The sequence below is a fragment of the Mustelus asterias genome, chromosome 4 (assembly GCF_964213995.1).
Source record: "Mustelus asterias chromosome 4, sMusAst1.hap1.1, whole genome shotgun sequence".
Classification (NCBI taxonomy): domain Eukaryota; kingdom Metazoa; phylum Chordata; class Chondrichthyes; order Carcharhiniformes; family Triakidae; genus Mustelus; species Mustelus asterias.
This window is the reverse complement of record NC_135804.1, coordinates 109,557,746-109,585,731: the sequence shown is the minus strand read 5'-3', so window position 1 is coordinate 109,585,731 and position 27,986 is coordinate 109,557,746. Positions and strand designations below refer to the sequence as shown.

General features: G+C 42.1%; 1 protein-coding gene across 1 annotated transcript; it reads left to right on the top strand.

Moving 5' to 3' along the window:
* Positions 1–893: 893 nt before the first annotated feature.
* On the top strand, positions 894–22,302 carry LOC144492934 (centrin-1-like). Its single transcript, XM_078211605.1, has 5 exons — positions 894–1,010; positions 7,984–8,142; positions 8,905–9,033; positions 10,113–10,250; positions 15,952–22,302. The coding sequence occupies exons 1-5, from the start codon at positions 927–929 to the stop codon at positions 16,039–16,041; spliced, it is 600 nt and encodes a 199-aa protein (XP_078067731.1). The 5' UTR covers positions 894–926; the 3' UTR covers positions 16,042–22,302.
* The last annotated feature ends 5,684 nt before the right edge of the window (positions 22,303–27,986 follow it).

Here is a 27,986-nt window from a genome sequence, read left to right as displayed (position 1 = left end):
TCTTTGCAAAGGCACATTCCACAAGGAGGTGTGCAACCGTCTCATCGCCTCCGCAGCCGCTTCGAGGGCAGCGTGCGGTGAGGTTGAGACCTCGCACGTGCATAAAGGATCTGGCGGGGAGTGCCCTTCTCACCACCAGGCAAGCCAGGTCTTGGTGTTTGTTTGTGAGTTCTGGCAATGAGGCATTCTGCCAGATGACACTGACAGTCCGCTCAGGGAACCATCCGTCAGGATCCGCCATCTCCTTTTCTCTCAGGGCCTCAAGGACATTAGGTGCTGACCACTGCTTGATCGCCATGTGGTCAAAGGTGTGTTTCCAAGCGACTTGAACACAGTCTCTCCACATTATCAGGCCAGTTGAACACAGTCTCTCCACATTATCAGGCCAGTTGAACACAGTCTCTCCACATTATCAGGCCAGTTGAACCCAGTCTCTCCACATTATCAGGCCAGTTGAACCCAGTCTCTCCACATTATCAGGCCAGTTGAACACAGTCTCTCCACATTATCAGGCCAGTTGAACCCAGTCTCTCCACATTATCAGGCCAGTTGAACCCAGTCTCTCCACATTATCAGGCCAGTTGAACACAGTCTCTCCACATTATCAGGCCAGTTGAACACAGTCTCTCCACACTCTGGGCCTCAGCTTTTCCAGAACTTTCTCGCCCATTCACCTTTCCACCACGAGCTGGACGATAATTATTCAAATACGTCAGATATCTGACCAATCAGGATCAGGAGGCGGGGCGGCTACCAGCCAATCCATAGCAGGTGATTTACATTGCAGGCGGGACCTGCCACCTGATTGGCGGAGCGGTTAGAGCCCGCCCCCCGGGGTCAGGATGATCGACAGCCAGCTTCGCGAGTTGCTGGGCTGTGATTGGCGGAGCCGTTGTTATGGTGCACGGAGCCGGAGTGTGTTGGCGATGCGACAGGTCCGGACATCGCGCGAAGCTGTTCTCCATCCGCACACACACACAGTGCCTGGAGCTCGCGAAATGGCTGCAAAGGTGAGTCAAAGGCCTTTCTGATCCGACACTCCTGCTGGGGAAGGCCGGAGAGCCGCTGGTGAATAGTGAGAGAGGGGGGCGGGGGTGAGAATTCTGAGGGTCAGTGAGTGTGGGAGTGAGAATTGGGAATGAGGGGAATCAGGTGGGGAGAGGAGAGGGATTTTCTGGGCCTGCGCCTCATCAAGAAAAGATAAAATAAGGCGATTAACATGGACAGTTAGATTCTATCAAATCGTACACTTACAGGGCTTTGGGTGTGGTTCTATCCCCCTCAAATGGCAAGCTGGAATGGGCAGGATTTTCCATCTGTTTTATATATTTCAGATAATTTAGTTACCTTTTAATCACCCCACATAAACTGATAGATTAAAAACACTATTCTGTTGCCAGCAGAAGCACTGTTTCCCAGAGGAACCACCATCTCTGTTGTCTCTGAAATGAAATGACTAACTAACTAGACTCATCCATCCACTTTTGCTTACATTGTTTGAAGGAAGAGGTACGACAAGGTTACTGAGTGTGTTCTGCTATTCTTCCCCAAATAATGACCGTTTGCATCCCCCCCTATACAGTTACACCTCTCATCCAAAAGCTTGCGACGTCTCGAAAAAGCCCATTTAGTCGTGTTGACCTTTTTGCCACGGTTAACTGGGGAATTGGGCTAGATTATGTTCCAAAAATGAATAGTTGATATTAGTCAATAGAAGTTATCATCATAAGCACAATAGTATATTTGTTGTACTATGCATTAGTGATACACCACATTATGCCATTAAATGCCCAGGTTTAAATTATCCAAAGATGTGCAGGTTAGGTTGATTGGCCAGGTTAAAAATTGCCCCTTAGAGTCCTGGGATGTGTAGGTTAGAGGGATTAGCGGGTAAATATGTGGGGGTAGGGCCTGGGTGGGATTGTGGTCGGTGCAGACTCGATGGGCCGAATGGCCTCCTTCTGCACTGTAGGGTTTCTATGATTCTATGATGCACCAGGATTTGTTTTTTATATTGCAATCTAACTCTGATGGACGTTCATATTTAACTCTGTTATTTAGGCGATATAAGTACACAATCATTCATCAACTCAGTACAAGTTCCAAATGGCTGCTAACAATTCCATCACCATTTGCAGTGACTCGATGTCATTTTTTGTCTGAGTAGAGTATGTAAAAAGTAATACAAAAAATAGTATAAAAACATATCGTACAAGTTTCTATAAGTATTTAAATGGGAAAACTGTAGCTAAAGCTAGTGTTTGTCCTACTCTGAAAAGCCCCAGGGGAAAACATTAAAATAATAGAACTGCATTAATTCAGATTAAAACAAGCATTCCAGCAATTAAGATCAATTATAGTTGCGCAGCATCAACAGGGGCTGCCGATTACAGACAAAGCGGCACTGGTTAATAGAACTGACTGCCAAAACAACTCCTATACAAGAAATATGACAAAAATACATACCTTAAAGACACAGTATCGTTACAACAGCTACCAATGGACAGATGCACCTGCGACAGATAGATGAATTCCAGTAGGTTTTTTTTCCCTCTTGTTGGTTCTCACCTCCCAATCTGGCAGCTGTGACCTTCAGGAATTTGCCAGCTGGGGCAGTAGTGGTGCTGTCGAGTCAGCTTGGTAATAGATATTGAAGTTCCCCACCAGAGTATATTTTGCATCCATGCTGCTGTCAAGGATTCTTCCAAGTAGTGTTCAACATGGAGGAGTACTGATTTAGTAGCTGACACAGGGCAGTAGGTGGTAATATGGAGGTTTCCTTGCCCAGGATACAATGAGATTTCCTGGGATCAAGAATCAATATTGAATATTCTCAGGGTCATTCCCTCATGGAAAATATACCACTGTTCCATCATCTGATCAATGGGAGAGGACATACTCAAGGATAAAAGTGGGTTCTGGGATGTTGACTAAAAGGGGGGATTCTGAGATTATGACTATGAATTTTTGAGTAGCCTGTGGGAAAGCTCTCCCAAATTTGACACAGATTCTCGGATGTTAGTGAGGAGGATTTTGCAACGTTGACTGGGCTGCCTTTGTCATGTCCTGCCTAGGTCAGTGTTGGGTGGTCATTCCTTTTTTTTTGTAGTAGTAGTTTCACACAGTGGCTTTAATGAGTGGCTTGTTAGGCCATTTCAGAAGCCATTTGAGTCAACCACATTTGCTGTCGATCTGGAGTCATACACAGGTCAGACTAGGTGAGGATGCCAGATTTTCTTTCCTAAAGGACATTCGTGAAACTAATTAGTTTGAATGGCAATCCAATAGTTTCATGGTGCCCATTACTTACACCAGTCTTTTAGTCCAAATTTTATTTAATTAAACTTAAATTCCTTAACTGCTGTGGTGAGATTTAAACTTGGGTCTCTGGATTGCTTCAGGATTACTAACATAAACACTAAGCTCCATATCCTCTGGTTTTGGAAATAATATCTACCTCATTCCCTCCATTCCCCCTCATCCACATCTCGCAACTCCCTTTCCCTGATTACTAGTGAGAAATATCCTGATGTTAAAGGAATAGGTTTGACCATTTGGCTGAGTGTTAATATCCTATAGCACTCAGTCTACAGCAGGGTACCAGATAACTGCTATAAGTGGAGCAATGCTCCTTCATGAGTCACTGCCTGTGGGCGAAGCAATTCGTATTAACTGCGATGTTCCCATGGGCAAACAACTGAAAACACACACGACAAGTGTGAAGTGAATCATTTTGGCAAGAAAAATTAGGAGAGGCAATATGAATTAATGGCGCAACTTGAAAGGGAGTGCAAGAACAGAAACATCTGGACAGTTATCTAACAAATCTTTGAAAGGGACAGAGTTGCACAGTGGTTAGTACTGCTGCCTCACAGTGCCAGGGACCCAAGTTTGATTCTGGCCTTGGCTAACTGTCTGTGTGGAGTTTGCACATTCTCCCTGTATCTGTGTGGGTTTCCTCCGGGTGCTCTGGTGTCCTTCCACGTCCAAAGATGTGCAACTTAGGTGGATTGGCACAGGGTTACGGGAATAGAATGGAGGGGAGGGACTGGGTGGGTTTCTTTCAGAGAGTTGGTACAAACATGGTGGGCTGGATGGCCTCTTTCTATGATTCTATGTACAGGACAAATTGAGAAGGTTGTTTTGAAAAAACATACAAGACTGAAATTATTATCATTAGAAACATACAGTACAAGAACAAGGAAACTGGACCTTTATCGAACACTTGGGTCAGTCCCAGGAATGAGAGAATTCAGTTATGTGAGAAAAGTCTGAGGTTGTTCTCCTTATGTGGAGATGCCGGTGTTGGACTGGGGTAAGCACAGTAAGAAGTCTCACAACACCAGGTTAAAGTCCAACAGGTTTATTTGGTAGCAAATACCATAAGCTTTCGGAGCAATGCTCCTTCGTCAGATGGAGTGGTCTCTCGATGGAGAGACCACTCCATCTGACGAAGGAGCATTGCTCCGAAAGCTTATGGTATTTGCTACCAAATAAACCTGTTGGACTTTAACCTGGTGTTGTGAGACTTCTTACTGTTGTTCTCCTTGACAGAGCAGGTTAAGAGATTTGGTAGAGGTGTTCAAATCATAAATGATTTTGATGTAAATGGGAAACTCTTCCAGTCACAGAAGGATCAGTAACAAGGACATGGATTTAAGGTGACAGTCAAAACAACCCGAGGTGACATGAAAGGAAAAAGTTACATAGCAAGATGTTATGGACTGGAATGTACTGTCTGAAAGAGTGGTGAAAGCATATTCATAATAACTTTAATAAGCGAACTGGTAGATGCCTAAAGGGAAATTAATTATAGTGTCATGGGAAAAGAGCAGGGAAGTGGAACTAATTGGGTAGTTTTAGCAAAAAACTGGCACAGGAATAATGAGTTGAATGGTCTGAACTGTATCATTCTATAAAGAATAGCCATGTCAGCAAAGTACATAGAACATAGAACATAGAACATTACAGCGCAGAACAGGCCCTTCGGCCCACGATGTTGCACCGACCAGTTAAAAAAAAAACTGTGACCCTCCAACCTAAACCAATTTCTTTTCGTCCATGAACCTATCTACGGATCTCTTAAACGCCCCCAAACTAGGCGCATTTACTACTGATGCTGGCAGGGCATTCCAATCCCTCACCACCCTCTGGGTAAAGAACCTACCCCTGACATCGGTTCTATAACTACCCCCCCTCAATTTAAAGCCATGCCCCCTCGTGCTGGATTTCTCCATCAGAGGAAAAAGGCTATCACTATCCACCCTATCTAAACCTCTAATCATCTTATATGTTTCAATAAGATCCCCTCTTAGCCGCCGCCTTTCCAGCGAAAACAATCCCAAATCCCTCAGCCTCTCCTCATAGGATCTCCCCTCCATACCAGGCAACATCCTGGTAAACCTCCTCTGCACCCTCTCCAAAGCCTCCACATCCTTCCTGTAATGTGGGGACCAGAACTGCACACAGTACTCCAAGTGCGGCCGCACCAGAGTTGTGTACAGTTGCAACATAACGCTACGACTCCTAAATTCAATCCCCCTACCAATAAACGCCAAGACACCATATGCCTTCTTAACAACCTTATCTACTTGATTCCCAACTTTCAGGGATCTATGCACACATACACCTAGATCCCTCTGCTCCTCCACACTATTCAAAGTCCTCCCGTTAGCCCTATACTCAACACATCTGTTATTCCTACCAAAGTGAATTACCTCACACTTCTCCGCATTAAACTCCATCCGCCACCTCTCGGCCCAACTTTGCAACCTGTCTAAGTCTTCCTGCAAACTACGACACCCTTCCTCACTGTCTACCACACCACCGACTTTGGTGTCATCAGCAAATTTGCTAATCCACCCAACTATACCCTCATCCAGATCATTAATAAATATTACAAACAGCAGTGGCCCCAAAACAGATCCCTGAGGTACACCACTTGTAACCGCACTCCATGATGAATATTTACTATCAACCACCACCCTCTGTTTCCTATCCGCTAGCCAATTCCTGATCCAATTTCCTAGATCACCCCCAATCCCATACATCTGCATACAGGCAAAGTAAAGTAAAGTTGCCATAGTTCCAGATGACCATAGGCTTCGCTTCCCTTTGAGGGGAGAGCTGACTGGTGGTGATTTAACCTGAGGATCACCACACCTCAGGCGGGGGTCAAGGTTGAGAATGCAGGTCCTTCATGAATAACCTCAGCCAGTATGGGAATTGAACCCACGCTGTTGGCATTGCTCTGCATCACGAACCAACCATCCAGCCAACTGACCTCGACCAACCGGGCTACCTGGCACTCATGAAACCACACCCTAGCAAAGAGACACAACTTAATGAGAATTGGGGTGGGGTGCGGAATTGGCAGAGAAAGTTAACAAGATGTAGGGAGATTGGGGAAGGCTTCCAGGTCCATCAAGCTGGTTCCGCCCAGAGGAGAAACACAGTACACTATTTCTCTACCCTCTCAATTTCCAGTGAAAGGCTTTACGGTTCCTGCCTTTCCACTCCCAAATTATTGTACTTAGAGGAATTCTAGAATACATACAGAATAAAACTTGCATGCAACATTACAGTATGATCTTACACCCAACATTGCAAAGGGCGGCACGGTAGCACAGTGGTTAGCACTGCTGCTTCACAGCTCCAGGGACCTGGGTTCGATTCCCGGCTTGGGTCACTGTCTGTGTGGAGTTTGTACATTCTCCTCGTGTCTGCGTTGGTTTTTTTCCGGGTGCTCCGGTTTCCTCCCACAGTCCAAAGATGTGCGGGTTAGGTTGATTGACCATGCTAAAAAATTGCCCCTTCGTGTCCTGAGATGCGTAGGTTAGAGGGATTAGCAGGTAAATGTGTAGGGATATGGGGGTAGGGCCTGGGTGGGATTGTGGTCGGTGCAGACTCGATGGGCCAAATGGCCTGTTTCTGCACTGTAGGGTTTCTATGATTCTTTCTATGATTGCATCTTCAAGTGGCGCTATGCTTTTTTGAGTGAATCTTCTGCAGGACAACTGTTAATTCTGTCTGCTTCCTCTGTGGGCTGACAAGTATACAGAGTAAGTGTTTCATCACATCTTTCCAGGTATGTTTCTGCATGTCCTTTTGAGAAGCATTGTCATCCAGTCCAGTTATCCAGGTATAGAACAAACAGTCACATTGAGATTTTGTTTTGAAGATGCCAAGATGAACATAAACCCTTACCCATGCCACTGACTCCATCCCTTGGCCACTGTTCAGATTGAACCACCATATACACCCTTAACATCCTGTTCAACCCTGAGTCCACATTCTGACTCCATATTCTTTACATCACATGGACCATCTACTTCTGCTTTTGTAACATTGCCTGTCTGTCCTTATCTCAGCCCATCAGCTACTAAGGTTCCCATTCCTGCTCTTGCCACCTCCAGATTTAACTATCCTAATCTATTCCTAGCCAGCCTCTGAATCTCCACCCTCACATTTGAGCTCATCCAAAACTTTGTTTCTGGAATCGTAGCTCATACTAAATACTGCTTAACTGATTTATAATTTACATTGGCTTCTGATCACTCAATGCTTCAAGCTTCATCGTGTGTTTAACTATCTCCATGGCCTTGTTCCATCCTTTTTTGTAACTGCATCCATTCCAAACTCTCAATTCCTCTGATTGAAGACTTCTCCACCATTGGTACTTTCAGCCACTGAGGCCCCAGATTTTGGAATTTCTTCTCTAAACCCCTCCTCTGCATTGTCTCCTTTTAAGATCCTCTTTAAACTCCCAGCGTTCACTGTGCTTTTAGTCGCCTCTGTATCTTTCTGTACCTTGGCACCATTTTTTTCATTCTTTCTTACTGGTACCTTGGGATGTTTCTCTCTTGTCAAAGACATTATTTCAAAAATTTGCATTTATATAAAGAAAAATGCTTTCATTCAAAGTATTGATGGGATATTTGGCATCCTTTTAATTTAAAAAAATGATTGTTTGCAATCTCGCAGACCTCTGCCTATAAAAAATCATCTTTGAGTGCAACAGTCCAGAGGAAGAAACCTGGACCAAAACCAGAAATTACTGAAGAACAAAAGCAGGAAATACGAGAAGCATTTGACCTGTTTGACACAGATGGGGCTGGATCTATTGATGTCAAAGAATTAAAGGTATCGACTGTTCCAGCAGATATACTGTGCATTTAATCCTTTTTTTAGGATGTTGATGTTCCTTGAAAAATAACCTTGATGCAACTAAAAAACCCAGTTCTTATGCCAATATGCAGGTCATTTTTATGTAATAACCCTCTTCTTGATTGCTGTCTGTAACAAATGTTCTTTTGTCTCAAGTAATGCCAAACGTTCATTTAAATTGTGTCTCATGTATTGTGTTGCACCTGGGGAACTTGTAAATCAAGCGACAGCTGGATAAGAACAAGAGAAAATGTAAAGAAAGATATTTGGATTAGGTTAAACGAAGAGACTCATGTGGAGAATCAATACCAGCATGAAACCTGTTGGACTGAACAGTGCTAAATACTTGGTTATTTGTACCAGGTTTAGAATCTGTTTACTTCTGTAGAAGTGTCAATCCACAGATGAACATTTCATATGAGTTCCGTTTTCTCAAATACTTGTATAGGATGCTGCTGCACTGAATGCCTCACAGAACATTTGCAGCAGAACATTACCAGCTCTATTATTCTTGATTGACACAAATCAATCATGCGACTTTCCAGGTTTGTTCTGAATTATGTTGGATTGTAAGAACCTGAGTTTTCTTGGTTACAGTGCACATTGTTCCTTGCAAGTAAAAAGATGCCTTAGGTTTGTTGAATGAATCCACTTGGCTAAAAAAAAAACTATCAACCTTTGTTCTCAAAAATCAATTGGCCACGAGTATATAGAATTACAATATAAGTTATTTTTCAGGTTGCAATGAGAGCTTTGGGATTTGAGCCCAAGAAAGAAGAAATAAAGAAGATGATTGCAGAAATTGATAAGGAAGGCACTGGGAAGATCGACTTTAATGAATTCCTGGCTGTGATTACGCAAAAGATGGTAATTCTTAAAGCAAAAATGACTTTGTTGTATTTGTTCCTTCAAAAAAAAATCAACTAAAGGAGCTAAGCATCTGGTCTGTAGAACTGGATTTTGCTTCAATATGTTGGAAACTTCCAATCTGGAAGGAGTGCCATTTCTTCCTTACTTGCTATCTTTTATCCTTCACAACTAGTGATTAATTAACTCCGGACTCCCAAAGTATGTCCACCATTTACAAGGCACAAATCAGGAGTGTGATGGAATACTCTCCACTTGCCCAAATGAGTGCAGCTCCAACACTCAGGAAATTTGACACTACCCAAGACAAAGCAGCCTGCTTGATTGGCATCCCTTCCACCACCTTAAACATTCACTCCCTCCCACTGACATAGTGGCAGCAGTGGTACCATATATAAGATTCACTGCAGCAACTGATCAAGGCTTCTTTGACAGTGCCTTCCAAACCTGCAACCTTTACCACACTAGAAGGTCAAGGGCAGCAGATGCATGGGAGCACCACCACCTGAAACTTCCCCTCCAAACCACACAACATCCTGACTTGGAACTAACGATTTGCTGTTCTTTCACTGTTGGTGGGCAAACTCGTGGAACCCCCTTCCTTAAAGCATTGTACCTCGACCACATGGCCTTCAGCGTTTCAAGAAGGTGGCTCACCACCACCTTCTCAAAGACAGTTAAGGATGGACAATAAATGCTGGTCTAGCCAGTGAGACCCATCCAGGAAAGAATAGAATCGGAAGGAATCGTGGAAAGAAGTCTGCATGCGCAGTGGCTGTTTAATCCCATCACTGCAGCCTTCACCAAATTAGGGACCATTTTATAAATATAAAAAGAATGTCAAGTTGCTGGAATTGTGCAGGGTTTGCAATGCACCCTGCTGCCAATTTTCATATATAAGGAAACAACCTGCAACAGTTAGAAGTGCAATTGAGCTTGGGTTCGTCCGCTACTAATCCCATTTTGAGCAGCATCTCAGTTGTGTGACAATGCCTGGAAAGCTTATCTGATGTATGGAAATTATTTTAATATTTAGCAAACTTGTAAACGGAATCTTTGCATTTGGCTGCTTTATTCAGGCTGAGAAAGATACAAAGGAGGAAATTCTGAAAGCCTTTAGGCTGTTTGATGATGATGAGACTGGACGAATCTCGTTCAAAAATCTGAAGCGTGTGGCAAAAGAACTTGGAGAAAATCTCACAGATGAAGAGTTGCAGGTAAGCTGATTGCATATTTGATAGAAGAAAGAATCTTCATTTAGATAGCACTTTTCACAGCCTCCTTGTTCCAAAGCACTTTACAATCAATTCATTACTTTTAAGGATATAGTCACTTCTGTGTGGACAATAGCAGCAGCCAATTTGCACACTTCCAGGTTCCAGCAAAAATCATAAGGTTAATAACCTGTTGGTCTGTTTTGGTGATGTTGGGACGAATGATGGCCGGGATATATGGAGACCTTGAGAGAGGTCTGCTACGTGCACCTGAACAGGTGCAGTGGTTTCCAAAAGATGGATTTAAACATTTAAATGTATCTCTAGAGGATTAAAACATTTCAGTTTCTGCAGCATGATGACATAGTGGTTAGCACTGCTACCTCACAGCGCCAGGGACCCGGTTCAATTCCGGCCTCGGGTCAATGTCTGTGTTGAGTTTGCACATTCTCCCGGTTTTGCATGCGTTTCTTCCGGGTGCTCCAGTTTCCTCCCACAGTCCAAAGATGTGGGGGTTAAGTTGATTGGCCATGCTAAATTAACCCTAGTGTCAGGGGGATTAGCAGGGTAAATATGGGGGGTTACGGGAATAGGGTCTGGATGAGATTGTGGTCGGTGCAAACTCGATGGGTCGAATGGCCCCCTTCTGCACTGTAGGGATTCTATAATTCTAATGGTCATCTACCAGAAACATTTACTCTGTTTCTTTCTCCTCGTGTGCTGCCTGTCCTGCTGAGATTTTCCAGCATGTTCTGCTTTTATTTCCGATTTCTAGCATTTGTAGTAATTTGCTCGTGCCACCATTTTGTTTGTTTGCTGTTCATATTAGTTACATTGAATTTGTAATTCTCTCCATAGCTTTATATATAAAATAATGTTATGACCGATCCTTGAGCGAGGTTCCCAGTTTGCTAAAAACCGAACGAGATCCCCAATTTAGTTATGAACCCGGTGAGGAGGAATGAGCTGGCTGCCCTGTTTGTCAACCCTCTTGGTTGGTTGCATCAAGGTTAGTTTAAAAATCCTTCCCCCGTGGATACCTTTTTCCAGTCCAAATGCATTTACTTTTTAGAAAGACCCAATTTAACAGGCTTATTGAGTCAAAGAAAGATGAAGTTTATTAGTTACTAAAACCCAAGACAAATAATAAAAATGCAACACATACACTGATCAGAAATGAAAAGAGTTCAAATAGAAGTTTCAAAAAATATATAAATCAATGTTATGACCCAGGCCAGAAACCCCAAGGTTTTTATGAAGATAGCCCAGACCTTAAGTTTTTTACCTTTGAATTTGGCATGGGTGAGCTCAAGGTGTTTCATTCCAGGGATGATTCAAGTGACCCACTTGGAAGTTTTAATCAAACAAAGTTTATTTAAGAACACAGTTAAAATATAACAAAAGGAATTAGCATAACTTTTACCAATTACAAGAATTAAACATGATACAATATAAACTTTAATAGCTAGCTATCTGTGTTGTTCCAAGTCAACACCATCCCAGAGACATACACCCTTTTCTAGACTTGGCACAAAAAGCAAGTAGGCTCACGTGATGCTGGGTTTTCAACTTTTTCACATCTTCTGTGGATTGGTCCTTTGACTGTTGGATTAAGTCTCTGAGGCTTCTCAGTCTTGGAACTTTCCAAAAACCACTGGAGAGGGAGAGAGAGACAGACAGACAGAGACACTACCTGCTTTCACCAGCTTCTAACAGCAACTAAACCAAAACTAAAAACTTGGACTTTTCTGTGGGGAAAAAAAAACTGTCCCTAGGTGCCACTGACTTGTCAATAATCCCCAAAGGACCATAAAATCCCAGGACCCTGCATTAGTCCAGATTAAAGATACACATGATGTCCATTATATTGCTTCAGTAACAATTAAAAATATCGGCTGCAGACTAAACGCAGCCAACAAATTCCAGGGCCTACTAGAAACATCCTGCAGAGAAACATGATTAAAGGCACAGTATCGTCACGATCAGTCCTTGGCTTGTCCTTGAGGCGTAGATGATGGTGCGATGCATCTGTTGAGTTGTTTCAGTAGAGCTGACTTTTTGATAGATTCGTAGTTAGTTGGAGACACTTGCCGACCAGAAGGAGAGATCATGGCTCTGCAGGGGAGCTGAAGAGGTTGTCCAATTTCCTTTTTGGTTGTGATTTCTGCTAACCCTTGCCTCCAGCAATAGTGAGTCAGAGGTAAAAAAACTGCATGCCTATGTGGGGGTGACGGGTTCTCCTTGTTGTCACATACACAGCACAGGTCTACAGCTAGCTTTAAGTCATTTTTCCCTGTCTATTCCCAGAAAGGGAGGGAAAAAAGCATGTTCTGCACCAAATCGGTTTTCTTTCATGTCAAATCATTTGAGATATTCAGAGATATAAATTAACAGGAAATAATTTTGAATAACTGCTGAGATGTGGAAATCAGTCTTTGCAACTACAGGAAATTAAAGATCAGCCATCAAGTGACTCGGTTTGAAATGGCTATGATGCCCTTCCAGGTTCGACATTCCGTGTTTTCTCAGGTCTGGTCTGCCAAGTATAATCCGCATAGGAATTTTCCAGAAAGTGGTCACTTTACATTATCAGTCACCTTTTACTTGTATTTCATTATTGATGCACCATCAATCGAGCAAAGACTAGTTTATATGCAAGAACAAATAGGCTTTTATTAGCAAAAAACTTGGAGCACACCCATGCCGATGAACTGGTCCAGACTGAGGCAGGGGGGTGGGGAGCAGTCGCCTTTATACCTGGACGAGGGGGGGGGGGGGGGGGGGAGGAGTTTCGGGTAGGGCCGGCAGGGATGTGTCCAGGCAAGTCACATATACAGGTAATAAGCTTACAGTGGTTTACCACAATTATAAAAACACAGGACTTCCTAATATGCTTGTTAGTAGATGGTAGCTACTTGACAATCAAAAAAGATTCACAACTAGAGGGCTAAAATGTAATGAAGTCAAAGAAGTTTTGCCACAGTTATTCAAAGCCTGATTTGATCATGTCTAGAATAATGTGTATAGTTCTGAGCATCAGGAAAGATATACTGGTCTGCAGTGCAAATTCACCAGAGGGTTACCAGAGCTTCAAGTTTTTTTTATTCATTTGTGGGACATGGGCAACACTGGCTGGCCAGCATTTATTGCCAATTCTAATTGCCCGAGGGCAGTTGAGAGTCAAACACATTGTTGTGGCTCTGGAGTCGCATGTGGACTGGACCATGTAAGGATGACAGCTTTCCTCCACTAGAGGACATTAGTGAACCAGATGGGTTTTTCTGACAATCAACAATAGTTTCAGGGTCACCAGTAGATTCTTAACTCCAGGTATTTTTTATTGAATTCAAATTCCACCATCTGTCATGGTGGGATTCAAACCCCGATCCCCAGAACATTAGCTGAGTATCTGGATTAATTATCTCACGATAATACCACTTGGCCATTGCCTCCCCATAACTGTTAAAGTTTATTTATTAGTCACAAGTAGGCTTACATTGACACTGAAATGAAGTTACTGTGAAAATCCCCTTGTTCCCACACTCTGGCACCTGTTCGGGTACACTTTATTCACCCAACTTGCACATCTTTGGGCTGTGGGAGGAAACCAGAGTACCTGGAGGAAACCCACATAGACGTGGGGAGAACGTGCAGACTCCACACAGACAGTGATCCAAGCCGGGAATTGAACCCGGGTCCCTGGCGCTGTGAGACAGCAGTGCTAACCACTGTGCCACCGTGCCACCCTGTGTTAGATCATAGATTATATAAACTAAATTTGTATTTTCTAGCATATGGAATAGAGAGGATTAAAGATAAGAACTATTATATAACCATGCCTAATGTCCTAGTGTCCACTCATGTACATGTTTTGCGGTCACTCAGAATACAGGCTCGTTAATTCATTTTCACTTTTTCTTCCTTTACTTTCATCCTTCCTGACATCATGCTTCCGTTCCTCCACCTTGCATATTCTACCATCAAAAATCCTTATTCTTCAGTACTCATTGTCTTTCATACTCTTCTGTCGTTCCATGATTGACTCCCCAGTAAATTATATGACAGCTTCCCTCCATGGGTGGGATTCTCCCAAAAACGTTCTAAGTGCCGAATTTGTGTAAAACCTGGAATTTTTTCAGTGGGATTTTCAAAATAAATCTCCCACACGGTGCATCACAGAGTGCCCTAGCGCGAATCTCATTTAAAAAGCTGTGGGCAGGGCCTATTCCCGCTCGAAAGACTGGCAGCATAGCGCAGTAGCCCTGACCCCGCAACGCTGACCGTGCGACACCCCCATCCACCACCTGATCGCTGGCCGCTTTCCCTCTGTCATCAAGCCCGAGTGCAGAGTGGCAGTGGGACCTCCCATCTCCACTGATTTCCCCCCACCCCGACAGTGCCCCCTACGCATTGCCACTTTGCCCCTTGGATAGTGCCGGGGGCCAGGCTGACAATGCCTAACTGGCAATGTCCAGGGGCACCTCCCCCTTACCCCCAACCTCCACTCCAACAGGGTCAGGCTGCCAGCCCCCCACTAGTGGTGGGGGGGGTGGGGCGGTCAGTGAGAAGCACTACTGCCTCACAGCATGGTGCCCAGTGAGAAGCCCGCTACATGGCCTCCGCTTGAGTCTCCCCACCCGCTGCACGGCTAGAGCAGCGCAATGTGCTGGGAGAATCGCTCCCCCCATATCTCTCTTGGCACTGAGAACAATGGCATGTATCAATGTCTCCCAACATGCAGTGTTATGGCTGAGGGAGGGATCAACTCTTTTTCATTTTTCCCATTCCCAGTTCGGTCATAGCAGAGATTTTCAATTTTTAACCAGTGCTGCATATTGCCAATTTGGTCTGAACTTGACTGTATGCAGCTTGTAAGAAATAAGCCTTCAGTTAAACACAAAACTTTATTATACTAAAACCCTAGAACAAATTGAAGTCAGAACAGTTTCCCAGAACCAAGTAGACTCTGGTCAAGCCACCAACAGCAGATTTTCTACTCCAGAAAGGCCTTCAGCTAACCTGCAGAATTTCCAAAACCAGGGAGAAAGAGACTTCTTTCAGCTTGCTGTCCCTTCTAAAACTCCACTCTAATTGCAGCCAAACAGAAAATGAAACCTTAAACTCACTACAAAGAAAATCTGTCCAAAAACACGTGACTGTCCTCCTAACAATGCAGGATCGTAAAACAACTCAGAATTAAAATAAACAGATCCCATTTAAGCTACTGAAGTAGCAGTAAAACGACCCCTTGTAGATAACTCGGCAGCAATGAAAACAAACTGAAAAAGGTCTGCTTACAACAGAATTTAAAAAAACCTTCTTAAAAGTACACGAACATCATCTGTACATAAGAAAAATTGGGACATAAAATCAGTCTCATGAAAACTGTTTAGGAAATTTTAGCAGCAAACCCGACATAATATTTTATGGGAAGAATGACTTTTATTACAGTTAGGGACTTCATGGTGATCTGAGTACTCTTATTATGTTGCTTTATCTCCATAGTAAAGATTCTTATGGATCAGAGAAGGATATATCAAATTGAATATTTTTAAAGATATAATTTAGCTTTTCAACTCCTTCCTTTTCTATTCTGACACCAACAATCATCACGTACAATTTTATACTTAAATTGCCACACAGCATATTTTTTTGATATTGTTTTTCATTGTCTGTCTTACCTTTCTCTCTGTCCCTTATTCAGGAAATGATTGATGAAGCAGATCGAGATGGAGATGGGGAAGTGAATGAACAAGAGTTCCTTCGAATCATGAAAAAGACAAGTTTATATTAATTTAACAGTTTTAGGCAGTCACTTGTGTTTCATTCTTTTGCTCTGTGCACGCTTACTGAACAACAGGCAGGGGATAAAGGCAGTCTTGAGAAGATGATGGATATGGAAGAGAATATTCAATGGCTTTCCACTGCATACAAGAAAAGGAGACAGGTTACCTAAGTAAATTGTATTTTACCTCCTGGGAGGTAAATGCTATCATTGACAATTATATTGAGAGGACTGGGGTGCAAAAGTGATATTAAGATGTATTTCATTTTTATGTATACCTGTTGTAAGCATGGCGCCTTAATACCATTCATTGCCTTTTTGTGAAACAGCTTTAATCACACCAAGACTTCAGTATTCATGAAGAGACCTATTGGTATTGATCAAACCTCTAAGCGTATTTAGTATACTTTAAATTTTCATTGAGTTGGTTTAGATTTCTAGCTCTGGAGTTCATTTATACTCTGCCTATTTAAAGGAATTGAGAGCAGAAAATTGGAATAAAGACATAAGAACACTTACTCATTGGAAGCTGCACAGGGACTTATTAGGGACATCATTTGGAATATGCATTTTACAATTCCAGTTGGATTAAGTTACTCTGTCAAAGAACCTTCTGCAGATGACTTGCCTGTAATACAATTTAAAATGGCTAAACAAGTGATAAGACTAAGAGGATAATTTTAACCCCATACAAGAGGATTTGGACCAGGCGAGAAGTTAGAAAATTTGAAAATTTTCAAACACAAGCCCAACTCCGAGAGTCTATCCGTTTCTGGTTTTAACGGAGGCAGGATGTGGGTATGGATGACCAGCCTGCTGCCAGGAGGTGAGTCAGTCAGTAGAAGTTTTTCAGGAGGCTGTGTGCTTCTGTTTTAACAAGCTTTTATTTTTAACCTAGTTTGGGGCCTCAGGAAATGCAGTAGGTAAAAGGTCAGCAGGACAGATCAATTAGGTAAATATATTTACAGTTTTTTCTGACTGGAGGAGTCAAAATGTTTTTACCCCACTCAATGTTTCCAGTTCCACATTATTAATTCGCCCCAATCTTTACACATAACGTCCTCTGGCTCACCTCTTCTCCTCCCCACCCCAACCTGATCACAGGTTTTCCTCCACTCCTTACTCTTAGATGTGGGGGCTGTGCTGCAGGCTTTCCAACCCAGCAGCCAGCCAATCTGTTAATCATGAGGCACCAGATAGGCATTTCTTGAAGGAGTGAAAATGGGTGAGACATCCTGAGAAAGGTTTGTGCTCCTCTCAGATGTTCTGCCATCCTCTTTCTAGGAACAGGGGGACATAAGTCTTTTTTTGGCTGTGGTGAGCAAAATGGAGGAGATCAGTGGCATCTTCTAACCATTGAGTCTTCAACTTGTCCCCAGGACATGATGGGATCTGTCCTAGAATACTGAAGGAGGCGAGGGAGGAAATTGCTCTGATCTTGCATGAAATCTTTGCATCCTCTTTAGACACAGGAGAGGTCCCAGAGGACTGGAGAATAGCCAACGTTGTTCCTTTGTTTAAGAAGGGCAACAGGGATAATCTGGGAAATTATAGGTCAGAGAGACTTACATCAGTGTAGGGAAATTATTGGAGATGATTCTTAGGGACAGGATTTATTCGTATTTTGAAAAATATGGACTTATTAACGATGGGCAGCATGGCTTTGTGCAGGGGAGATCGTGTCTCACAAACTTGATTGAGTTTTTTGAGGAAGTGACAAAGATGATTGAGGGCAGGGTGGTGGATGTTGTCTACATGGACTTTAGCAAGGCCTTTGGCAAGGTCCCTCAATAAGAAGACTCATAACACCATGTTAAGGTCCAACAGGTTTATTTGGTAGCATGAGCTTTCGGAGCGCTGCCCCTTCATCAGGTGAGTCCTGGCTCGCCTGTTGACTCACCTGATGAAGGGACAGTGCTCCGAAAGCTCATACTACCAAATAGGACTTTAACCTGGTGTTGTGAGACTTCTTACTGTGCCTACCCCAGTCCAATGCTGGCATCTCCACACCAAGGTCCCTCAATGCAGGCTGATACAGAAGGTGAAGTCACATGGGATCCACACTGAGCTGTTAAGATGGACACGTAACTGGCTTGGTCATAGAAAGAGTTTTAACAACATCAGGTTACTCTTACCGTGTTTACCCCAGTCCAACGCCGGCATCTCCACACCTTGGTCATAGAAGACCGAGAGTAGCGGTGGAAGAGTGCTGTTCTGACTGGAGACCTGTGATCAGTGGTGTTCCGCAGGGATCAGTGCTGGTAACTCCTGTTGTTTGTAATATATATATAAATCATAGAATCCCTACAATACAGAAAGAGGCCATTCGGCCCATCGAGTCTGCACCGACCACAATCCCACCCAGGCCCTACCCCCATATCCCTACATATTTTACCCGCTAATCCCTCTAATCTATGCATCCTAGGACACTAAGGGGCAATTTTAGCATGGTCAATCAACCTAACCCGCACATCTTTGGACTGGGAGGAAACCGGAGCACCCGGAGGAAACCCACGCAGACACGAGGAGAATGTGCAAACTCCACACAGACAGTGACCCGAGCCGGGATTCGAACCCAGGTCCCTGGAGCTGTGAAGCAGCAGTGCTAACCACTGTGCTACCAATCAATAAATGATTTGGAGGAGAGTGTAGGTGGTCTGATTAGTAAGTTTGCAGATGACACAAAGATTGGGGAAGCTGCTAAATAGTGAGGAGAATTGCTATAGGATACAGTATAATATAGATAGCCTGGAGAATTGGGCGGAGAAATGGCAGATGGAATTTAATCCGGACAAATGTGAGATGATGCATTTTGGAAGGTCTAATACAGGAGGAAACTATACAGTAAATGGCAGAACCCTTCGAAGCTTTAACATAGAGGCATCTAGGCATGCATGTCCACAGTTCTTTGAAAGTGGCAACACAAGTGGATAAAGTGATCAAGGCGGCATATGGCATGCTTGCCTTTAGTCAGGGAATAAAGCATAAAAATTGCCAAGTCATGTTGCAGCTGTAGAGAACTTTAGTTAGGCCACATTTGGAATATTGCATACAGTTCTAGTCACCACACTATCAGGCTTTGGAGAGGATACAGAAAAGGTTTACCAGGATGTCGCCTGGTTTGGAGGATATTAGTAGGGAGGAGAGATTGAACGTCGGAAGTTGAGGGGTGACCTGATAGAAATTTACAAAATTGAGAGGCATGGATAGTCGGAGTGTTTTTCCCAGGGTAGAAATAAGAAGTTTAAGGTAAACGGGGAAAAGTTTAAAGGAAATGCAAGAGGCAATCGTTTACATAGAGGGTGGTAAGTTCCTGGAATACGCTGGCCGATGAGGTGGTAGAAGCAGGTACAATAGCAATGTTTAAGAGGTATCTTAGATACATGAATAGGCAGGGAATAGAGGGACACAGACCACGTAGAGACAAAAGGTCTTTAGTTTAGAAAGCTGTCATGTGTCAGCACAGGCTTGTTGGGTCGAAGGGCCTGTCCCTGTGCTGTATTGTTCTTTGTTCAGTCTGCAACAGACATGTGTCCGTGGTCTACAACTGCCCTATGTGCCCACAGGCAAGCCACAACAACTGGTAGCAGCTACACGTGAGTTCCGGTTTACAGTTTAGATGAAAGTGGACATATTTCCCATGAAACATTGCAGACTGGAGAAACATATGGTTGAATTCGACTCCTTATGGGCAATGTCTGATACCTCATATGAGGCTGATACCTCATATGATTGTTGCTGTGCCTCAAACCTGTTTTCATTATTAGTGCGAGGAAATATACTCTTTTCAACTGATACTGACAGCGATGGCTGTTGCTGCTCACTTACGTCATGAGAGTCATCAGGTCTGCACATCTATGTAAGGGGCCTAGCCGATATGCTGGGATCTGCACTGGTTTTCTTGATCTGTTTTGGCCCTCTTCCAGGCATTTTGCAGTTTCTTTCTCTGCAAGGGGTTTATGACAAAGATGAGTGGCTTTCAGGAATATGCACAACCAATGGATAGTGTATATGGTGAGGATGAAAATCAGGCATAAGGAGTGGGAATGACATGGTGTAATCAGAGTGGGTGGACTGAATAAGATCAAGTGACTTGAGGTTTGGGGTTAATGGAAAGGGCTGATGGAAGTGATGTGGTGGTGATGAATGCTGTGAATAGAGCAGAATTGCAAGATTTGGGTAAATATTGGCTGCCAGCGGACCTAATGGGGTTCAGTGAACCACGTACAGTATTGAATACATGGCTTCATCATTACACCCCTGCTACTGACTTGGGGTGGTGGAGAAATGGGGTGACATTCCTGCTTTTCCTCAATCAAGATTCCTCCAGACCTCTGCCTCTAATCAAGGCACCTTTAAGTAAGTACCAGAATGCTTCATGTGACTTATTGTCACCACTCTCGAGGCATGAAACCCTTGCTTCCCCATTGCTCATTAACCACCACATACCCCCTACATCCTATGATCTTATCTCCAGGTTAATTGCAGGGCCAGTGGGCAGCATCAATGACGATATTAAAATTGTGGGAACTACAGTAATCTTAATAGCCTCTTACTCATGAAAATTAGTTTCTACAACCCTATTACTTGAGGCATGAATCTAGCCAAACTTCATTTAATCAGGATGCATTAACACAGGGCAAGTTAAATAAGATTCCAAAATAACAATCTCCAATTTACAGGTCAAGTTTAGCAAAAGTATTTTTAAATTCAACTGAATGCCTTTCAGCATTAAAGAGGGCTTGACATTTGAGGGTTTATAATGGTGTGAAAACAATTTGTCCAGTGTACTAAGAACACAAAGAAATAACTTGTATTTAATTAGTGTCTTTCACAACTCTCAAGTCCCAAAGTCCTTTATGTCAAAGTCGATGAAGTACTTTTGAAGCGTGGTCACTGTGGTAATGTAGGAATCTAATCCTACTTTAAGGTAGATCCATCCTGACTAGGCTAATAAGGTGCATTATTCCAACTAGTATATGTTGTTAATGAAGATGTCTTACCCAAGCTGCCAGCTGTCCAGGTCTATCAAATGCCTTTGAGAAATTCTAGTTGGAAATATCCAATTCATGTTGAGGTTCATGCCGAGCATCTGTAAACTCATTTATCAATTAACTTCTACCCACAGGTTAAATCTTCCTCTGAGCAAATTGAAGTTGAATTATTTGAACATATGTTTTCTTACAAGCTTAATTTTCTTTCTTCAACTAACCCCTGATTTGAGTTTGTAAGATTTGTGAATCTCTTCCCTTGTTAGCATGCTGACCTCTTATTTAGAATTCAGAGAGGGCAATCATTAGATCACACCCATTGTTCTTACCAAAAATTATGCGAATTTGATTGATCTTGAGAAATCAGTGCCAAAATGTTATTTGCCATTCTGTCAATCATCCACTGAAATTATGTATGAACTTGTTGATGATCATGATGTGGAGATGCCGACGTTGGACTGGGGTGAACACAGTAAGAGTTTTAACAACACCAGGTTAAAGTCCAACAGGTTTATTTGGTAGCAAATACCATTGGTTTCGGAGCGTTGCTCCCTCGTCAAAAACCCAAGTAGGTATATGGAATGTAAATGTGCACACAAAGCAAGTGAAACCACATGAGAAAGGTACTAATAGGAGCTTTGTTGAATAATGAATATTTGGAGTTGCAGGAAGACTATACCAAGGAGCAGTGCTCCGAAAGCTAATGGTATTTGCTACCAAATAAACCTGTTGGACTTTAACCTGGTGTTGTTAAAACTCTTACTTGTTGATGATCACAGAACTTCAGCTTTTTATAAAGAATAATAATACTGAGGACAGTTTACACAGCACTATTGTCTTGGTGACCATCGAGATGAAAAGTATTTTGGATTGCTTTGTTTTAAACTCGCAAGCTTTGATATTTGACTCCTGCCCTCACACTACATTTTAATGTGACCATTTGTGTTTAGAGATAGAGTTCATGATAGAGGATGCCAAATTATTTACAGTTGGTATAGTCTTCCTGCAACTCCAAATATTCATTATTCAACAAAGCTCCTATTAGTACCTTGGTTATCTCATGTGGTTTCACTTGCTTTGTGTGCACATTTACATTCCATTTACCTACTTGGGTTTTTGATTGCCATATCTGCTACAAATGTGAGGTAATGCATTTTGGAAGGTCTAATACAGAGAGGAAATATACAGCAAATGGCAAAACCCTTAAGAGTATTGATAGGCAGAGGGATGTGAGTGTACAGGTAAACACAGTAGGAAGTTTAACAACACCAGGTTAAAGTCCAACAGGTTTATTTGGTAGCAAAAGCCACACAAGCTTTCGGAGCTGCAAGCCCCTTCTTCAGGTGAGTGGGAATTCTGTTCACAAACAGAACATATAAAGACACAAACTCAATTTACATGAATAATGGTTGGAATGCGAATACTTACAACTAATCAAGTCTTTAAGAAACAAAACAATGTGAGTGGAGAGAGCACCAAGACAGGCTAAAAAGATGTGTATTGTCTCCAGACAAGACAGCCAGTGAAACTCTGTGGGGGTTACAAATAGTGTGCCATGAACCCAATATCCCGGTTGAGGGTTATTGGGTTCATGGCACACTATTTGTAACCCCCACAGAGTTTCGCTGGCTGTCTTGTCTGGAGACAATACACATCTTTTTAGCCTGTCTTGATGCTCTCTCCACTCACATTGTTTTGTTTCTTAAAGACTTGATTAGTTGTAAGTATTCGCATTCCAACCATTACTCATGTAAATTGAGTTTGTGTCTTTTTATGCTCTGTTTGTGAACAGAATTCCCACTCACCTGAAGAAGGGGCTTGCAGCTCCGAAAGCTTGTGTGGCTTTTGCGACCAAATAAACCTGTTGGACTTTAACCTGGTGTTGTTAAACTTCTTACTGTGTTTACCCCAGTCCAACGCCAGCATCTCCACATCAAGTGTACAGGTACACAGGTCACTGAAAGTGGCAACACAGCTGGAGAAGGTAGTCAAGAAGATATACGCCATGATTGCCTTCATCGGCTGGGGCATTGAGTTTAAAAGTTGACAAGTCACGTGACAGCTTTATAGAACCTTAGTTAGGTCGCACTTGGAATATAGCGTTCAATTCTGGTTGCCACACCACCAGAAGGACGTGGAGGCTTTGGAAAGGGTACAGAAAAGATTTACCACAATGTTGCCTGGTATGGAGAGCATTAGCTATGAGGAGAGGTTGGAGAAACTTGGTTTGTTCTCACTGGAACGATGGAGGTTGAGGGGCGACCTGATAGAAGTCTACAAGATTATGAGGGACATGGACAGAGTGGATAGTCAGAAGTTTTTTTCCAGGGTGGAAGAGTCAATTACTAGGGGCAAGGTTTAAAGGAGATGTACGAGGCAAGTTTTTTTTATACAGAAGGTGGTGGGTGCCTGGAACTCGCTGCCGGCGGAGGTAGTGGAAGGGACGTCTGGACAAATACATGAAAAGGATGGGAATGGAGGGATATGGTCCCTGGAAGGGTGGGGGTTTTAGTTCAGTCGGGCAGCATGGTCGTGCAGACTTGGAAGGCCGAAGGGCCTGTTCTTGTGCTGTAGTTAAAACAGAGATCTTGTACACAATGGAGTGAATGACACTACTAAAGTGGCACAAATATCTTAAAGGGTCATTACATGAAGTATATTTCTGTTATTGGGTGATTCTATTGGAGGCTGAACTACATTCAAAGAATGAAGACTATACCATTGATAGGAAATTTCATACAACACCATGATGTTAGAGAAAAGCCGTATAGCACTACTTACTGTGCATTTATTCAGCATAAATTGGGTGCATACTTCGCATTAGATGTAATTATTTAATTTGTAACATCCAATTAATTGTAATTTTTTTAAAGGATAGAAAATATTTATAGCTTTCCAATGGTGCTTTTTGTTTTCCTTTTCTTATAAATTTTAATGCAAGATTGTTAAAATTACATGTTAAAATTCTTTCAAAAAGATTATATAATAATGGCTGATAATTATATTTTCGCTTTTATTTAACATCAAGTATTTTACATCTTTTTACCTTGCATGTTTAAGCTCCTAATAAAAAGGCAAATACTGCAGTTGTAAAAGTCATTTCTGTAACCAGGAGTATTAAATTTGTATAAGTCATTGGTTTAATTGCTATATTTCTTTTTGTAGATATATTGTGATAGCACAGAATAAACTCCAAAAAAAAACATACAAAGATGGTGCCGAGAGTAATGAATAAAGGTATTGCAACACTCTGCTAAAAACATGAAAAAAGGCAACCAAAAAGAATGGCTAAATCACAAAACTAGATGATGCAAATGAGGAGTGCAGTTCAGATGATCCCATTGCTGGGGGATATCCACAATGGATGGTAATTTACCCTTTGGTATTCTGAGTTCTCTATGTGGTGTCGTGGCAAATTTTGAGGTGCAGGAGTTCTAAGAAAATGTGTTGGCCAACTAATTTCTAAATCTACTATTACATTGTTCTATATATTAAACATTTGGGTCTCCCAAATATCAGTGAACTCTGCTTTTTAAGTGAAAAATATTTGTGCTGGTAGATGGTCAGAATTTTATTTTGGATCGTTTGGTATTTTGAATCACTAGTCTTTATAGTGTAGCTGCAATTTCATTATGCAACAGTTTAACTATACAATTCAAGCCTGTTAAAAACAAGAATTACAGAAAACTTTACTACTTCTAACTGAGGAATGGTATATTCTGGGGCCACTGCTTTTCTTGATTTATATTAATAACCTAGACCTGGGTGTACAGGGCACAATTTCAAACTTTGTAGATAATGCAAGACTTGGAAGTATTGTGAACTGAGGAGGATGGTGATAGACTTCAAGAGGGAACATACGGAAAGGCTGGTGGAATGGGAAGGCACGTTGCAGATTAAATTTAATGTAGGGAAATGTGAAATTATGCATTTTAGTCAGAAGAATGAGAAGAAATGATACAAAATGTACAGTGTTAATGGGAGTGCCAGGAGCAGGGAGACCTGAGTATATATATGTGTATAATCTTTGAAGCTGCAGGGCAGGTTGTTAAAACAATTAATAAATAAGAGCAGAGAGTACAAAAGTAAGTTATAGACCTTCATAAACCACCGGCTTTGTGTCGATGGGAAGAACGTGAAGATTTCAGAAAGGATGTGGAAAAGATTTACAAGAGTGGTTCTGAGGGTGAATAAATTGGCGAATCTGGGGCTGTTCTCCTTGGAAAGAGAAGGTTGAGAGGAGATTGGTTAGAATTTGAATTCAAAATCGGGAAGCGTCAGGGTAAAATAAATGGGGAGGAATTGCTTCCATTGGCAGAAGGTTGAGAACCCTGAGGCGATTAAAAAAAAAACCCCATAAACAACCTCATTGTGCAATAAGTGGTTCAGATCTGAAATGCACCCGAGTGTGTGGTAGAGACGGATTCAATTGTGATTTTTAAAAGGAAACTCGATAATTACCTTAATGTTTCTTATTCACTACATTACAGTTCAATCTCGCAATGAGCATGCCATTCTATATGCTAAGCTAGCTTTTAAATTTCCCAGTGACTGTGTGCTTTTCAACAATAAATCCTTAAGTAGTCTTCCCACACAAAATGTTATCCAGTTCTATTCATGGAGGGAGAACAAATGAGAAACAGTCAGAAATTCTATTTTATTGCAGATTTGTATTTATTTGTCATACTTTCTGCTGGGGGGTGCGGGGCAGTGCCGCATCTTGTCTTCGATTAAATTGCAAGCAGTGGGAGCTTGCAATTCATTCCAAGTAATTAGATAAGTAGGAAATGGTGGCAGATCATTTTTCTGCACCACAGGCACTTGGACGACGATTCAATTAAAACCTGAAGTCTAATGTGACTGAAAATCTGTCGGATGTCATGCAGAACACCAGAGGGCACACTTGCTATTGCACTGCATGCTTCATGGTGTATATAGTATTGTGTTACATGGCGAATCTTATTTACTTTTATAGGGCTAAGGTTTCATCAGTATATTTACACTTTGTAGACATGATAAATTGCATCCATTATTAAAAATAAATTTGTGCTTAAACTTAGTGTGGTTACCAAAACAGTCGGAATTTTGGAAATGGCAATCGAGGGAGTGAAGTTAAGGTGAATGCAGACTTGGGGGTATGGTTGTGCCTTATGTAACCCAGTTTCTGAGAAATATTATTGGAAACTTCAAACATGAAAAGCAAGAATTGAAAGTCTGAGTTTAAAAAAATAGAAGTTTTTTTCCCGTTCACCCATGTATCTCAAACTATTAAAGAATCAAAAAATTTCAATTAATCATAGAATACATACAATGCAGAAGGAGGCCATTTGGCCTATCGAGTCTGCACCAACTCTTCAATAGAGCATCCCACCCAGGTCCTATCCGCGTAACCCTATGTATTTATCCCACTAACTAACCTAACCTAAACATCTTGGGACACTGAGGAGCAACTTAGCATAGCTAATCCACCTAACCTGTACATCTTTGGACTGTGGGAGGAAACCCATGCAAACACGGGGAGAGTAATGTTAGTCACCAGTAAAGCAAATCTCAAAATTAAAGCCCTGACCCCACACCCAACCCTTTCTGTGGTTGCGAAAGCTGGAAGCTCTCTGTGTGGGAGTATAATAAAGAAAATTAGCCATGCAATAAATTGCAGTATACAGCACAAACTGTGCCATGTACCAGAAGGATCTCTTCCCCCATTCTAGGTGGTAGCACAGAAAATAGAGCAAAAGTAATTTGAGAACACATTTCAATCAGGCCTCACTGTTTAATCGTATTATTTCAGTTCCCTGGATTAATGATGTGTGGCTTGTACAATCGAGTCTCATATGACAATTGTAATTGTTGTCACGGTTGGTTCATTCAAGCAATTGATGTTGGTGATGGTCTTTCTGGTTTTGAGGGGAAAAAATTATTGAGAGCAAGAAAATAAACACAAATCTTCACATCCTAACTATAATTTATTGAAGAACTTGTGGACAAAGAACAGAGTCATAGAGGTTTACAGCATGGAAACAGGCCCTTTGGCCCAACTTGTCCATACTGCCCTTTTTTAAAACCCCTAAGCTAATCCCAATTGCCCGCATTTGGCCCATGTCCCTCTATACCCATCGTACCCACTAACTATCTAAATGCTTTTTAAAAGACAAAATTGTACCCGCCTCTACTACTACCTCTGACAGCTTGTTCCAGGCACTCACCACCCTCTGTGAAAAAATTGCCCCTCTGGACACTTTTGTATCTCTCCCCTCTCACCTTAAACCTATGCCCTCTAGTTTTAGACTCCCCTGCCTTTGGGAAAAGATATTGACTATCTAGCTGATCTGTGCCCCTCATTATTTTGTAGACCTCTATAAGATCACCCCTCAGCCTCCTACACTCCAGAGAAAAAAGTCCCAGTCTATCCAGCCTCTCCTTATAACTCAATCCATCAAGTCCCGGTAGCATCCTAGTAAATCTTTTCTGCACTTTTTCTAGTTTAATATCCTTTCTATAATAGGGTGACCAGAATTGCACACAGTATTATTCCAAGTGTGGCCTTACCAATGTCTTGTACAACTTCAACAAGACATTCCAACTCCTGTATTCAACGTAGTAAAACTATTCACTTGCTGTGTTAAATTTTAAATCTTAATAGTTACATACCATCTCCTATCAGACCATGTGTTTTAATACAAAAATCACAATCTTTTCATACTGTACATTATCAAGGGCACAGCTGAGGGCTTCACGGAGAGATGAAGGTTGAGTAATGAGAATAAGCAAGACAGGAAAACATTCAGTGATGGAGAACAGCAGGCAGTTGTCACTCCGATTTGTCAGGTACGCAGTAAACATGATTCTACTCAGGTGGACTCCTGTGCAGACTGCTTACCCTTCCTTGGATAATTAAATCAATCAGCCTAAGATAAAGGTGAAATACTGCGGATGCTGGAATCTGAAACAAAAACAGAAAAT